The sequence below is a fragment of the Melanostigma gelatinosum genome, assembly GCF_949748355.1.
Source record: "Melanostigma gelatinosum genome assembly, chromosome: 16".
In the NCBI taxonomy this organism is placed as follows: Eukaryota; Metazoa; Chordata; class Actinopteri; order Perciformes; family Zoarcidae; genus Melanostigma; species Melanostigma gelatinosum.
The window spans coordinates 10,100,064-10,117,040 of NC_136649.1; the positions used below are offsets into that span (position 1 = coordinate 10,100,064).

Consider the following 16,977-nt stretch of genomic DNA (forward strand, 5'->3'; position numbering starts at 1 on the left):
CGTGGCTGGATGACATGGTGCTCATCGGTTTATTGTGGTGCATTGTTTTACAACTTGATAAGCTCAAACAGCTTGAGGTCACGGAGAAGCACAATCTCGTTACGTAACAGACAGACTCAGTCCTCTGTGCCCTATGACAGACAGTAAGTCTTTCAGTGACACTGAATCACCACGACGTCGGAGATAATGAACACAGCAAGCGCCCTACAGTTCAACATTCAGGCGATTTTCTTTTACTCGATTCAAGGATGTGCTGGTCTCATTGCCAAACACTCCCTCTCACTCTGTGTTTTTCCTCTCTATTTCACGCGCCTGCACCAAAATCACATTATCATGCTCTGCAGCCTCTTCATTTAGCCAGATATTTGGCTCAGTAGCACGGGGAAAAGACTTTGGCTCGTTTTCGTCCCCTCTCTATTCGACCCTGCTTCTCCTAATGACAGTAGACAAACCTCACAGCTCATGTGAAAACCCATAATATCGCCAGCAATGCACCAAATACACTTTTTAATCACGACGTGTTTTGGGGCACATGCACATCCCGCTATGTGGGAACTTGGGATACAGTACTTCAGCGACCACTCTATCTGCACCTCTATTAGCTATTAACCTCAGAGCAACTCAGCTGAACACAAACTGAGTTGAGCAAGTCAGACAGATTTCCCAGCGGCCCAGAGTTCATTGCCTCCAGTCGGGCTAAACAGTGGCGGCGACATCACACACATATGCTCAGAGGACCAAAAGTTTCGCTCGGGAAGATTTAATGATGGAGGAGAACACCATTGCCGTTATCGCTATGACACAACTGGATCCTGCAGTATTAAACCTCACGTAATAATTCAGGCCAATCATTTTCTTTTCATCATGGCGCTCTGCGTCTGATGAGCCTCCTTGCCAGCTTTTCAAACTTCTAAGACGCAGCGTTTTCTTTTTCTTTTTACATCATTTAAAAAGTGCATGGAGCACTTTCAACTCAAATCTTTAACGCTACCGCTACCGCTCATTCCCATTCACGACAGACATGCCTGCGTGCAGCCCTGGATCTGGAGACACACTTTTCATTGCTGAAAATAAACACAACCCCCCCCCCCCCCATCCTCGTTTTCAAGAGGAAACACTCCCTCAAAGAACATAAACAAGGCAGGGAGGAACAATGCTCACAGCATGAACTGCTGGAAGAGACTGTCATTATTTCCTGCACCGATTATGAGAAAACTGCGCTTCTGTGAGTCTTGGGCTGCTCCCTACCCTACTTTCCCCTCCCCGGCGTCATCCATGACTGAGGCTGATTCACTCACAAATGATTTCTCTTCCCACACAAGGAGAAGTGTTTCGCTTGGAAATGATTTATTGGTGAGACTGCTCAGAGATTCCATCGTTAACTACAGGGGGTAGTAGGTTTGAGGACCGATCCTCCGATGGCGATGTGAATCCCGTCAAAAAGTGCGGCAGTGATGAAATTTGGTTTCTATTGTCCGGGGAAATTCACTCTGTGCGTCTGAACAGAGGAACGAGTGCAGCCTTTTGTTGTCCCCGACTGTGTTCAATCACTGCACCTCCCTCGGCAAGCTAACCTCAGGACGCAATAGCCGGCCCTTTTGGTGGGGTCTGTGTGTGATAACCAGCATCCGTCTGACGTGGCAATAACCCAAGATCAGAGGGGTTAATAGTGTGTGCTGTGTCCTCACCCTAAAGGCCCCCACTTCCTCAAAGGGTCCTCATAACGACACAATGCCGGGGTCTGATGTGGCCCAGAGGAAACATTCATTCCTCACCCGGCCTCAGTGGAGGTCAGGTCGGGTTAATCTCCGTGGCATGAAGCTGTGCTGGGGAGCCGTGGATGATGGATGCATGCCGTGGCTCATGGCCCTCCGTCAGGTGTCTTTTGCTGAAACGCAGCACGCCCTGTTGCCTACTTGCTCTTACAGTCACATCACTTGCGGCCAAGAGGTCTCGGGTTAAACGTCACAAAACACATGGAGGTGGAATTCAGCCTGTTTTGCTTTTATGTGAAATCAAAAGAATTCAGGCAGGAGTTCCATTTTTAAAATATGCCCATCTTATAGCAGCAGGGTCACTCCCGTTGAGCTCTCCTGAAGTACACACCAGATTCTTAATTTGGGGGTCATTCTAACACACTGCACACGCTGTGACAGCCGGCCCCCACTTAACGTTCATTCAAAAAACCAAACCATCCATCACTGTTGGCCGTGAGGGCACCTCTGCACAGGTAATGTGACCTTTGGTATTTCCCTCTGCAACACAGAAGACATCTCTATATAAAATCTCCCTCGCACTGCTCAGCGTCTGAGGTGCAACAGCTGAACACCAGCAGCATTCTTCTGTGAGTAAGTGGAGTTGGCTTCACACCGCAACATTGATTTCATGAGTTTCACCTCCTGTTTAATCGTTTTCTGCAAATGAGGACGTGAGATGCAACTTAAATGCCAGTTTGCCATCTACCACTTTACTGGTGATCCGTTACATCGCAAAATTGGGACAACTTTAGGAGAGCTCAGAGTGCAGATTTCCCTCCTCAGGCAGGAACAAGTTGATGTTGTTAAGAGCGGAATCAAGAGGAACAGGAGCAGATGAGGTCATGACATACTGACCCTTGCTGTTGACTCTCTCTACACTTCTCCGGTGACCGTAAAGTATCTCGTCAAGCTGATGTGAAAGCCCTTAAACGCTTTCTTCAGTCCCAGTACCATTTCACTTTATATCCTCATATACTGCAGCTCTGTGGACCTTCCCTCCTGTAAACATAATGGAGCCACAGCCAGTGTTTACGAATGCATCCCTCAACTCCCCCTAATCTGTTTGTGATCAACTTTTGCACTAAGTGGCCCAATAGGACTCAGTGAGTGATGCTTCACGAGAGTACACAGCATTAATAACTCAAGGTAATGGGTTATTATCTATTGCCTTTATCAGATTGACAAAACCCACGGCATTAGCGGAGTGCTGAACGAGGACACCAGCATCAATTAAATTGCACAGCTCTCATTGTTCACGCTCAGGCGGCATTGAAGTCTGACAAGGGAAAGATAATTAGGTATTGAATCTTATTAAATTGACCATTGAGTTGAACAGATTCACAGCGTGTTTCATGTATTCCCAGTTAATTCATGCACAGCAGCATTAATCCATCAGAAGCACGGCTTTGCTGCATGCTTCGCCTTGTCTCAACTTGTCGTATGCTAATTCTCCTCACCTATCCTCCGCTGGCCCTTTCACGCGGCCTGTTGGAGGCGGGACTGTTGCGGCGTTGTCCCGCCTCGCTGTCCTGTGTGAAAGGTGCGGAGGCGGAACGAGTGGGACAGAGTTGTAGTTGTATCTTCTTTGTGCAAGCATTGCGGAATCTCACCCTCTCTTCACTGTGAATACTTTTAAGAACCAGCTCAAAACCCACCTTTTTAGGCTGGCGTTTGTGTAAAAAGTAAAGCCATGTCCTAGACCTGCTCTTAAAATATGTTTTACATTTTTATTTTATTTTTTATTATTTTTTTATTTTTTTATTTTTCTCTGTGTATATAATTTATTGACCCTTGGGTCACATTGTGTTTTTTATGCTTTTAAATGTCTGCTCTGTTAAGCACTTTGTGATATTATGTCTGTGAAAAGCGCTATATCAATAAAATTCATTCATTCATTCATTCATTCACGGCACCTTCTTCTCACGCACAGTTTCGATCGCGTACTCTCGCGCAGACTTTTGTTGATACGGAATCACACCTGCAAATATTAAAACACTTTGTAGTTCTGTTTTCCCAAAATAAAACAAAAGTCGGAGAGCTATGTCATCCAAACTGCACCCAAATCGCTCGTCAATGGATCGTGATCGTCAAAGCTCGCGGCGAAGTCATTTGTTGTGGCCTCATTCATTTGCAGCGTGCGTACGCATCACATGCGGGAGATTCCCAAAGCGCGGGCCTCAGGGACAAGCATTAGAGGCCAATCAGGAAGCAGTGTGATGCAACGATGCGGTCGCTACCCTTCCGGGGATCGCCTTGTTGGAGATGGAGATGGCAGTGGGAGGGATGTCGCAAGCACTTTAATTGATTTCAGTCGAGGGACAGACCGCCCAGATGTTGTGCAATTCCCTCCATCCATACCAATAACTACGGAAAAAATCCACATGTTCATGCATGATTAAAAGAATAACAATGATGGTAATAATAACTATCAAGAAATACAGCGATGCAAATACTGGAGCGGAGACCGGGGCCATGTTAGATTGCTGCAATTATTCTGCTATTATTATTCTTGTTGATTTGAATTTTCAACGTTGCCTGTTGACGAGGACATTTTACAACATGCTGGTGTGAAGCAGGGACGTTACACGCAGGTTGTTTTCTCGATTAATTGATGAACAGTTTGGTCTTTACTACAAATTGCTAATGATGCACATGACGTGTGTAGGAAGGCAGTATTTCTAAACCCCGTTGGGAAGAGCCCTTGAAATGAGAACCCCCCCCCCCCCCCCCGAGTGAGGACACAGCTGGTGGCTGCTGTTCTGTGCGACCGTCACATCTCTCCGTGCACTGTGTGTGGCCCCAGGCAAAGACAACCACTCTGGCTGCGATGTGCTCGAGCATCGTTTCTAAGCAACCTCCGGCTCAAAGCGCGGAGGAAATGAACGAGGAGAGTCTTGACTGGGCGGGTGGATGGAGGGATGGACGTCTGTTGTGGCTCCACTCGCTTTCGAAATAATGATGGCTGAGATTGCTTTGAGACCAGTGTTGAACTGCAGCCGCATCTTCAGATGTGCGGCCTCCCAGCCGTGACGTAAGTCCACATATTGGCAAACATCTTCATCAACGGTTCATAAATGTTCATTTTGAAGCGACACATCGAGAATAAATGATATACTCAAAGGTGTATTTTTAACCACAAGGCTTTACAAACAGGCATTGCTGCCTGTATGTTCTTTTATTATATTGCTGCCAAATACAATGCATTTCAGCAGCAAAGAGTGTCCCTCAAGAGTGGAGTCATATTGTGTGCTCTCCGTTTACGACGCAGAGTGTTCCTAACAATACCTATGCCTGCCACTCTTCTTCATGCACACTCTGGATCTGACAGCGCACACATTCCCACACGCAACTACAAGCGTGTGCCAACCTGTCTGACGTTCCCATTTACATCCGATTCAAAATTATTCAAAATTATTCAAAAATAGGCTCGTCGATGAGATTCAGCGGAAGCAGACCCATGGGAATAAGAAGACGTTTGTGAAGTAGGGATACAAACGTAAAATGGGAGACATGTTTGGCCTGTCAGCAATCAATCCCAACGCCTGCTGTCAATATCTTTTTCTCTATTTCGTGTGTGTGTGTGTGTGTGTGTGTGTGTGTGTGTGTGTGTGTGTGTGTGTGTTTCTTTCAGTTGTCGTCTGTGTCGCACACTTCAAACACCAGGTGCCAGCTGCCTTGAATCCGATCCAGTCCTGCTGTGCTCAAAGCCTAGATCCCAGGTTTTCCGCATCACCTTTCATCCCATTACTGCTACTTGTGGTGTTGGATCTGGGGGTAAAGGAAATCAGCGCTCTCGCTGCATTCAATTATTACTAGAGTGGTGTGGTTTGAGTGACTGTCTGGGGAACTATTTGTGATCTAAAACTTTTTAAACTAAATACTTCAGACGTGTTTCATAGTGACAAATAGAAACGTATCAATTTGAATCATGTTGCGATAAGATCTAACGAGATAATCCTTTATTTGTTTTTTGTTATTAAATTGCATTTGGACTAAACTTACAGAACTTACAGCCGACATTTCAAGTAATTGATCTTAAACACTTTCAGAAGATGAACAGTAACAAGACTGGCATAGTCCTAATAAGATACAGATATTTAAACTACTTATCTGAAGCAGACTTTTAGTTCAGTGCTTCAATTTAAGAATAATAAACTTATTGCTGTGTGTCACAATCATATCAGAGTTTGTATTGGCCCAAAGCTAACATGGGTGGGAGTAAAGGACACAATATGTTTGTTTTACTGGCTCAAATGATCCCCTTCTGTAGATATGCACTTCTGAATGATGCAGCGCAATTTTGCAATTCATAGCAAATCATTTAGTGGACTCTAGTGCAGGGGTTCTTAACCTTTTTGACCTCGGGGCCCAACTTTTCAAGTACAAAGTGTCCCGGGGCCCACTCTGACTATATGCATCAAAAGTGTCAGACAACCTGTAGGTCATACAGAAACAGAGCAGTGGGCCTTTGGAGTCAGTAAAAATTTAAGATTTTTGTCCGCATAAAATAAAAAAGTATCTTTCAGTATAAATAACTGCCGGTGGCTGTATCTGTACAGGTAAAGGACAGTATAGGGCTGTAACTACACTATCAGTGAACAACTGCCTCAAATTTGAAGAAGATTGGACAAAGTATGACCATTCTACAGAGTTTCTTCATGAAGAGATCCAGGCGGAGCTCTAAAAGGATATTTGGAGACCCAAATGGACACATGGCAACCACATGATATTCTGACACACTAAAGGTGTTTCTCCTTTTATATTTTGATATTATATTATTTTCCTTTTATTATTAGCCTTTGCAAATTGCAAAAACTCTGTATATATGGTCGAAGACATGGTGTGTGAGTAGTGGACTTGCTGTGCTTAATGGCTGCGACCGAGCGCACGAACGAAAATGAGAATAGCTTAGTTACGCAAACGTTGTTTGACGGCTTATGGAAGAGGAGGATAAGGTTTGTACTATAAGTACTAGCGTTTTCTGAAGCCAGTAGCTCCATGGTAACATCCGTTAGCACGTTGTCGGGTCTGTAATGTGTCTTTTTCCGTCGAAATGCTGCAAGATACGACTTGCAGCGGTTATGGCGACTTTGGACAGTGTGTGTGGGCTCTTTTTGTGGAGAAACCATAAGAAATTAAAGAAAATCGATGATTTCTTTGCAAAGATGAGGATTTTGGGCATGCTGGGATACCAAACACGGACATGTTTTGTGACGTATTTGCGCAAACAAGCCGTAGGAACGGAAGGGGAGGGGATCGAGGATGCCGGTGTTGAACAGGCAAAACCCTTGTCAAATAAATGAGATGATAGAATGTGATGATCACAAAGACATTTACTATCATGTGTATGTAAACCTGCATACACAAGAAGCCCAACAGACTTTCCCACGAGCGTTGGATGTTTCGTCGCTACGTGTCGCTTTATTTTTGAAGGCTTCCGTGCTTCGTTTGATAGCATTAGCTCACATTCCACACACTGAGCCCTCGGCTCTGCCTCGTTGCCTCCGTTCACAAAGCCGTACTTAAGAAAGTCAGGGTTGTACTTGCACACACATTTAGACTTTTGGGGGGTATGGCACCACTGTCGTCTTCATTTTTTCTTTTTAATAACGTATCCATAACTTTCGCTACAGGCTAGCGGCTAGCTGAGTGTCTTCTTCTGCTTATTGCAGCTTGTTAAACAACTGACTGACGCATTACCGCCACCAGGTGGTGGGAAGCTGTATTGTAACTGAGCGTCTCATGGATAACAGTGATATCTCTGGTGTCTTCAATTGATAACCTATGCGGTCCCGCGGCCCTCGCGGCCCACAGGTGCAAAACTGAAAGTTTTTCGCGGCCCTCTAGGTGGCGCTCGCGGCCCAATCATGGGCCGCGGCCCTATGGTTAAGAATCACTGCTCTAGTGGATAGAGTGCCACGGACCCCTGGGGGTCCCCAGATTCCAGTTTGGGAATCACTTCTTCAGCGCATCATAGTGGCAGCTTTCTGCAGCCCGTCGCTCTACGACTTTATCAGCTGAACTCCATGGAGTGGTTGTGTCTGCTGTTTGGGTGGCAAATACTTTTTGCTTACGCTAATTACGTTTTACTATCAGATACGTCCAGGTTCACCTTCATTCCCCAGAGCGACATGCAACCTTGCTCCATCCAAGTCAACGCGGGCCGTTAATCGGGTGTCTGTGTGCACACAAACGTGAGTGTCATTTTAACCTATGAGTATATGAATTCTTCCAGTCATACAGTGCATGTTGTAGCATTTAAGAGATTGCATAGCACTCTTATCAGTACTAATTGTTTCCCACCCTCAAATAATGTCAGTGCAACGTAAGTTCTGCGATCAGATTTAGTCCTGATTGACATCACAGCAAATCCTTTAATGCACTGATTGACTTTGTGCCTCTAATGTCCCGGCTGACTTTGGAGAAACTGGCGAAGAGACAAGGATCGGTATCACTTCTGACTCCCAAAAGTCCTTTTGCCCCCCCCCCCCCCCCCCCCTCCTCAGAGAGGAAAATTACATTAGAGGGGAAAGGTTTTCAATTGTCCTCTCCAGGCTGAGGAGTGTGGATGCCTGCAGGGCCCGGGGGACCTGCAGTGTTTTTAAAATCAGTTCCGTGATGGGATTGTCTCTGGGGACGGGGGGCTGGTGTGGATCTTCCCCCGTCTGCCGGGATACAGTCAGTGATGAACCTGCTGCTGACCGGAGCTTTAAAAAAACATCCGATTCTTTATGGGCATGCCTTTGGCATGTGTGTTTGTTTTTAACGTCAGCCCTGCAAATAATAACAGTTTGACAATATCAAATTATCTCTCATTTTGTCCTGAACTCCCCAGTGGCTGCAAGGGATGATGGGAACTTCAGAGCGTGTTGCTACGGCAACCAGGAACAGTTCTGAGGCTTCCTCTAGCAAGTTGCCTGGGAATGCAGTCCTGGCTGTTCCATAGGATGTGACTTACTCTCTCACACACACACACACACAGACAGACACACACAGACACACACACACACACACACACACACACACACAGACACACACAGACACACACAGACAGGGCTTTTCCTGTGGCAGAATTTCACATTCAGCATGAGTTATTCATAGCTGGGTAGCTGCACAGGATTTATGATGCTACCATGTAAATGCAGGGCCCATGCGATCTACCACACTTGGCAAGCGTTGGCGCGGGGGAATTTGTTGGAGTCCAAGTCAATTTCTGGAGCTGTTGAAAATGAAATGGGGTCTTTGAAAAGATCCAGATTGAGGAGACCCTTTGCTTGAATAAGAAATGATACAAAGATTGCGAGACAATTTGACACCGTTGCTGCTGCTGTTGTGATGTTGAACATGAGATGCGGCTGCACATGTTCAGTAAGCATTGCTAATGCAGCCTTTTGTCTTCAACTCCAAAATACAAAAGAGGAAGCAGAAAGTTTGGGGAGCTCAAAAGCCCCATCAATTGTCATTCTGGGAGGAACAAGGAACGCTGATCCTGACACTATATTCAATTTATTTCTACCACCTATGGCACCGTCCCCACTTTGACTGGCAGAGAGAGAGAGAGAGAGAGAGAGAGAGAGAGAGAGCTGAGGAGGAGCGCAGATAACACACTTCATCATCAGCAAACTCACGATAAGTATTCAGCGGCTTCTCCTTATCTGGCCGCCGTAATCTCTCTGCAGCTAAATACTATGGCTGCCTTCAGCTCGCCACTCTGTAGGTGGAATTGGGTGTTAGAGAAGAGAAATTGCCATTTTACGTTTGTTGGGACAGCTTGCCAATAGCCGAATCATTTTTGAAGAGATTAGTGCCGAGGCGGAGCGACTTTGGAGGGGTTTACAGGAACATGCATATGTGCTGCTGTAGTCCTGTTCACATCAGGATCAATCCGTATCTCCTGGACCTGGTAACTCCACGGACTCTTCCGAAACAATACAGCCACACGCAAAGTGTCTTCCCTCAATTATAATTGTTCCTTACAGAAGCTAAGGATATCGTTGTTGATTGTTTTGGCCACTTTGGATTTAATCCAATGAAGCAACTATCAAAACGTACACGCACCATACAGGACCCGGGTAGTGCCACAGTAGACACAATATAGGCCGACTTGACGATTATATAACAGCAGTGTTATTTTGATTGTCTCTGAGTTTCAGCAGTTTGGTGGAGTTTTGCGTATCTTTCCCGCTGTTAGTTTGTAGATGTTTTTTTTTTTGACTTTCTAGCTGCTACTGTATGCCTATTTCTGTGTCAGTACATTGAGAGCAATGCAAGACAAGTCAAATTCTTTGTGTATGTATTCACACATAACTGTGAATAATTCATCACAGAGTAGTGTTTAAGATTCTTTTTATATTTCTTTCACATCAATTCGATTATATGGTTGTATTTTAGCAGAACAACGTTGCAGAATAGATTGTTAGCTTATCTTCTTTCCAGTTTTAATACGTCAGAGTGGTTGTCTGGGACCAGCTACCTGAGAGTATCACCTGATGAGGCAGTCGCAGGGGAGGTCGATCTCTTTTATCTGCTTGTGATGTAAAGCAGTGGAACCTTGTTCTTGAGCATCTTATGCGCACACTGATCCTCCTATGCTTCCACACAGCTGAGCTTTTATTTCACATCATAATGTGGGGGTTGCAGTGTTTTCGTTTTTTGAGACTTTCAGTAGATATTGCCTTCTTCAGTATGGAAGCACACACACACAAGCACAAACAACCTAAACATCTGTGTTTCCTGCAGCTGTTTTCTTGTAGCTGTTGGCCAGAGTTCCCAGTTAATGCAAGGGTCTCAATTCCCCATATGCAACCCCAGTGCATCTTCTTCGATATGCAAACACTTGTGGAAAAGCACAACACTTGACGATGATATCTCTATTCTCTGCAATGGGACTTCCGGCAGATGTTTCCAAAATAAAAGCAACATGATGTGCGTTCCCTGCGAACTGTGCATCTGGTAATCACAGTTATTGTTTTACTGTGTTGAATGTCATTGTTTTAACACAGGTGATGAAGTTCATCATAGACTCCAGAGTCACATGTCCTCGTGTGACACAAGCAGTGCTGACGCGGCACAAAGCAACACAACAGACTCTTTGTCTCAGCGTCAGGGCTCAGTCGTAGCAGCAAACACGGAAAGGAGGAACAGAGGGGTTTTTTTCTGCCATTTTAGGTATCGCGCTCGGCCAGAGACAGATGGTCCACGAGAAAAAATGTATCAGCGACAAGTGATTGGCTCCCAATTGCGGCGGCAGTTTGAAACAGCTCCGTTAGTTGCGCATCGCGTTAGCAATTAAAATGCTGCGGGTTCAGTTTCAGCTCACTATGTGTGCGTGAACCGTGCTGCGCTGGCACGTGGACGGACAAGTGAGCAGGATATCCGCCAGAGCCATAAGCCGGGGCCTTATTTTGAGCGGAGATGCTGCGGTGGATATCATGAGGCTTGCAAAGCTGACAGATTTGCTGCTTTGCCTCTTTGTCCGCTGCCTCCTTCCCCAATCTAATAGTTCAGAAGCATTGCTTGATTTGCACCGAGGGTTGAGGACACAATTGCCCTTCCTTTTGATTTTCTAAAGAAAGGCCAGAATTCTGCGGAGAGCATTTAACCTTTGGGAGACGGATAAGAAAGCTCCTCTATCGATTTGTTTCTGCTCTGAAAATGAGGGGTGTGACTTCCCTCCGGCCAGTTGGAAGGGATGCTGCTGGAAACACAACAAGTACTGACGCAGTTTTGGCGCGTTTGATGCCAGAAATCTCCGAAATGACAGATCTTATCGCTGATGCAAAAACATTAAAAGCCGCCATCCTAAGTCTCTCATGTGTGGCCTAAACATCGGGAGTTCCTCCTCACACTCGCCTGTCACTTAGTGCGGTGGCCAGCCACCGCGCTAACCACCGCCAAGTCTGAAGGTTGCAACGCCTTTGATCTCTCAGTCTAGTCCAGCGCTTTATTATCTTTTAACTTTGTTTTCAACTCCGGTTAAGGTCTGGGCCGGGGGAGGAGTGGGGGCTGTCAGGGATACTCTGTGCAGATATAATGCTATTTAAATGCTAATGTGTTAAGAGGAGCAAAACGACCTTTACTCACACACTCTGCACTCGGGGCGGAGCAGCAGCACAAAACAAAAGCCCTTAATAAATGAGCCTCTTCCTCTGACTCTCCACCGCTGATATGAGGTGTGTTTTATCTCCGTCGAGCTCAGAGGGCTTTGACTGCATCATAGAGCTGGATGTTGGTTCAGATGTTAGGTCAGACATGATCGGAAGTTTGCCCAATGTGCCAATTGTTGAGCTGAATGGGATTGGTTAATTTTTTCTCCAGAGAAATGTCTGCTTATCACATGGAGGACTGAAAAACCCCGATATGTCAAGCGGATTGTTTTAGCCTTCAGCGGACAGAGGACAACATTAAGGACCCCTGCCTTTTCCTTCCTTAAAAATAGCCGATATTCTCATTCGTCTTCATCCGCGTGATACTTATTGTTCCTGTCAACGATGGCCCGACACTCAAAGATGATGTTGCTGGATATTGTGCTGAAATTTAATTGCCAGCCAGTTTCTAAATTCATCCCCCATCCTAGCAGTCCATCTCAGCAGTTGGCACCCTTGCCAGGAAGCCGCTAATGTGACGGCAGGTGCTGCTATCAGTGTAAAAACAACAAGCTCCTCTCTCTGTCCACAGGTGTCACAGATACTTGTCTCCTCCCCATGTTTGCAGAGCACTCGCCAGAAGGATGCACACTCACCGAGAGAGAGAGAGAGCTGCCTTCCCTTCGAGCCGTCGTGTAAAATATGAAATAGCCTTCGAAACGTGTCGTAGGACTCACTCCTTCAATCGTGTGTCGATACTTTTTTTTTCTTTCCTGAAGCAAAACTTAAATTTTCTATCAGCAGAGGAAGAGGTGGAAGAAAAAAAAAAGGAGAACGAGATATGGAGGGCGGATGAGTCTGTCATCTGTCGTGTATAATCCCAGGAAATGCCATAACTCCGCCGGTAGATCATTTATTCTGAGCAGCTCCCTGAGATACCTCAAGGAAGAGTCAGCCGTCAGAGAAAGGCCTTGGAGTAAGACAGTGACATAACTTCAGACATGATGTAGCATCAAATCAATCAATCATGCACCATCATCCCTCTGCTGCAACGACTAGCAAGCAGTTAACCGGACTCGGGCTCAGGAAGTCCACCTGCTTTAGCCTGTAGAACTGTAGAACTGTACTCCGTAGTGATGTTTTTGAATGTTCAGCTCTGCGATGTGGAGTCTTACCAAAGCAGTCCCTCCTGAGGAGAAATGTCCTCATGCATGCTTAGAGCAGCAGCCTGGATTCATTTGGCATGAGGCTGCGGAGTTAGACGTCCTCGTGTAAGACTGGTAAACAACGGGAATTTTGTTTATCATCTCGACAGACGGAAGACGACAGCAAACGGAAGAGCAAGGCTGTACCTCAGGGGTAGAGATCTTAGACCTCATTAAAAATACGTTTGAATGGAATACGTTTTATCCAATTTGAAAGATGAAAAGAAACATCCACCCTTAGTCACAAGTCACCAACATCACGGCAGTCGTTCCCGTGATCTTGGACGGGTTGGATTTGCAAAAATGAGGCTTTCTTAGAGCTGTTGGGAAAATAATCAAGAGGAAAATCCTCAATTTACCCAGTGACAAACATGCTGAGGGTGCAGTGACAGGGCATGGCGGGGGGGATTTATTTGTCAAACCTTTATTTTTACAGGATAGTCTCAATGAGATTTAAAATCTCCTTTCTCAGCAGTGAAAATAGAGGAGGCAGTTTGTGTAATATGACCTTATAAAGTGTTCCGGTGTTCCGTTCTACGGTTGTATAAGGTGGACAAACTCATTGCAGGTTAGTCTCTTTAGGGCCTTAATGAAGACTTCTTTCTTTCATTCCTAGTTTTTTCATTCCTAGTTTTTTCATTCAAGCCTTTAACATTCCATACATTGTCCATCAGCAAAAATGCAATTTAAATTAAGAGCCCTGAGAGTGACCGGTCATTCCTGCTCAGGTTAATTAAAATGACTTTTTTAATTTCATTTTATGGCACAACGTTTGAAGGGGAGCTCCTTCGGGAGGCTTTTGTGGCTCCATAGGTGCATGAGGTCTTAATAACTTTGCTCCAGTGATGTCACCTGAGTCAGCGTTGATTGGGGCTGAAGACTGCGAGTTTGAAAAATGTGAAGGTGTGGAGTTAGAAAGAAGTGAGCTTACCAGACCTCTGCAGCCCGCTCTTCATCTCTTCATCTCTGCTTTAGGCTGACGGCTCACGGCAATGTTAGTTACTAGCAGAAGACACCCAAATCGCCAGGTTTTGACAATAAATAAGAGTGCATGCTCTCGGTATCCAGTGTGCCATGATGATAGATTACACTTTAACAGGGAGCTGTTTCTGGGAAAGACATATTTGTTGTCCTCGCTGATAAAGATATCGACAAAGGTTTTATTGGTATTGAGACAAGAAGAAAAAACAGGCACCAGTTTTGTTAAAGGGTAATGTTGGCCTTTATTTTGAGGAACAGCAGCGCTGAGAATACCACCGGTATGAACATTTTACCTACAGCAGTAAGATTGGATCATTGGAGCACCTGCATGAGCTAAGTTAAGGTGTTTTTTCCTCCACAACGGTCCTCTTGCCCATTTTGTTAATGGTATCTATGTCGATATTTAAAAATTCATAATTTATTGATTTGTCAGTACATTGATATAGTTTAAAAGTGCTACAATTTGGCCTAAAACTCCGGTCCTCCTCTCGCTCTCTTACCGTAGTTCATAAAATCTCTCCTTCATTTGATGGGGTTACAGAGAGAGTGAAGGTGCACGGGTTTATGAGGCGGGACTTTGGCAGGCAAGCAAGCTTAGACACGGCTAATCTTTTTTTGTTTGTTTATTTGCTGTTGGACAAGACAGGATGCAGATAAGTTTAAAATATGACCTGGGCTAGATATTCTGCTGCAATATTCAGTTTTTCATGGTGAAGCTAGTAAAGACAGACAGCAGGTAACTAGAAAAGCTTGTTATTAATAAGATTCTACACTTTTTACATGTTCTTATTATATAGCACACCTTAATTGTCACTCAGTAGCTAATTTAAACCACATAAAGTGGAAAAGTATTAATATGAAGGCCTTTAGATTGGTTTATACTTCCACATGGAATTTTAACCCCGATTGTTCTCACGAGATTGAACGGGCTGATGTTGCAATGGCTGACGATATACGGTGGTGAGGCATCAAGATAAAGTAAACCCATCCTCTGATTAAGTTCAACACAATGGAATAGAGCACTGGGACTAAATGGCCGGCAGAGACTAAATGGAGGGAGGGCGCATTTGGTGATCAAGTCTCCCAAGGACGCCCCTCTGGCCGTATGCCTCACAGCGCTCTCCTCAGGGCTTTGACGGATGACAACAGCAGCACGGCGTGATAGGCTATTATTTCACTTTGCATTGGATAAATGGCAGTGCCGGCTCCGACCTGTCGCCTGCCTTTCTCTTTCTTCCGTTCTCTCTTTTTTCCCTGTCTCCCCTGCAGTATGCCGTCGCAGACCTCCATAGCAGAGATGAAATAGGATGGATTCTGTCCGTGCAATCTGTTGATTTCACTTTCACATTTCCGATGTGCTACTTGTTGAATTTTTGAGTTTTTCATGTCCTTTGTAGCTGAAGTGGCTGGGGAGAGTGAGCGTATGGGGCGATAATGACCTGTCCGAGGTCTAGTAATTCACTACTAGGCTTTTTCCCCCCTCATCTTTTAATGTGATATGCATTTCTTTTTCTGGAAAAACGCTTTTTATTCTGTAACCCTGAGTGTGATCTAATATTCTGTCTCTCTTTCAGACCAGCAGTATTCATGGTCGCCCACGCAGTACTTCGATGAGGACAGCTACTCCTCTCCACCCAGGAACATGAAGGGTCTCTCTGGCGGCCGCCCTGCCCAGCTCCACATCACCTCTCCCACCTCAGCCCACACCTGCGGCCTGGTTGAATGCGACCATTCCCTGGACCATCACCTCCACCATGGCAACTCACGGCCCCCCTCCTATCTCCTCAGCCCCACAGAGAGCTGCCCCCTCGAGAGTCACCATCGCTGCTCCCCGCGGAGCTCCATCCACTCTGAGTGCATGGTGGTACCGGTGTCCATGTCGACCACCGACCACTCCATCTCTAGTAGCACTTTCCCCCGCATGCACTATGGCAGCGCAGCGCGGGAAAGCGGCGCCAACAATTCCGGCGGCAGGGACTCCCGAGACGACGGTGGCTCCTCCTCGCACGGCGGCAGCGGCAAAATGAACCGAATCCCCGCGAACCTCCTGGACCAATTTGAGAAGCAGATGCCCCTGCACCGGGATGGCTTCCACACGCTGCAATACCAACGCACCTCCACCACGACCACGACTACAGAGCAGCGCAACGAAAGCCCCGGGCGGATACGCCACTTGGTCCACTCGGTACAGAAGCTCTTCACAAAGTCGCACTCTCTAGAAGGTTCCTCCAAAATGAACGGAACCAAAGGCGACTCGCAACGGGACAACTCACACCACCACCATCACCACCACCAAGGCCACCACAAACACAGCAAACGCAGCAAGAGCAAAGAACGTAAGTCTGACGGCAGCGGCAAGCAACGCTCGGGAGGCTGGTGGAGTTCGGACGACAACCTGGACAGTGACAGCACATACAGAACGCCCAGCGTCATGTCACGGCATCCCGTGGACCACATAGGCCACTGCTACCCTGACTCGATGCACGGCCACCTGGCTGGAGAGCTGTCGCTGAAGACCTCCAAGAGTAACAACGATGTCAAGTGCTCAGCCTGCGAGAGCATAAGCATGGCGCCAGAGGGAAAGTTTATGAAGAGGAGCTCTTGGTCAACGCTAACGGTCAGCCAAGCCAAGGAGGCCTACAGGAAGTCCTCGCTCAACCTGGAGAAGCCCATGACACCCACCGACCTCAGGCCCCACCCCAGGCCCTGCCACTATCTACAGGTGAGTTTGGCTTATTTTGCCATGTGTCATTTGTGTACATTACTTTGATGATGATTTGACTTGAATGGAGAAATTTACATTCTGATATTTAGTGTATTGAAATGCAAGGATCTGTGTGTGGCCAGGTGATGGGTACTCGGAGGGTATTGGCGAGAGGAGAAGATGGTGATTTGATAGCGACAAGCGATTGAAGAGATGATAAAAACATCCATTTCATCTCTCAGCTA

General features: G+C 46.1%; 1 protein-coding gene across 1 annotated transcript in view; it reads left to right on the top strand.

Annotated features, from left to right (window-relative positions):
• The window catches only part of dlgap2a (discs, large homolog-associated protein 2a), a 116,530-nt gene that overhangs the window by 62,035 nt on the left and 37,518 nt on the right, over positions 1-16,977 (top strand). Inside the window, exon 3 of the mRNA XM_079286113.1 lies at positions 15,603-16,750. Coding sequence (XP_079142239.1) covers positions 15,603-16,750 — 1,148 coding nt within the window. The remainder of the gene's footprint in view (positions 1-15,602; positions 16,751-16,977) is intronic.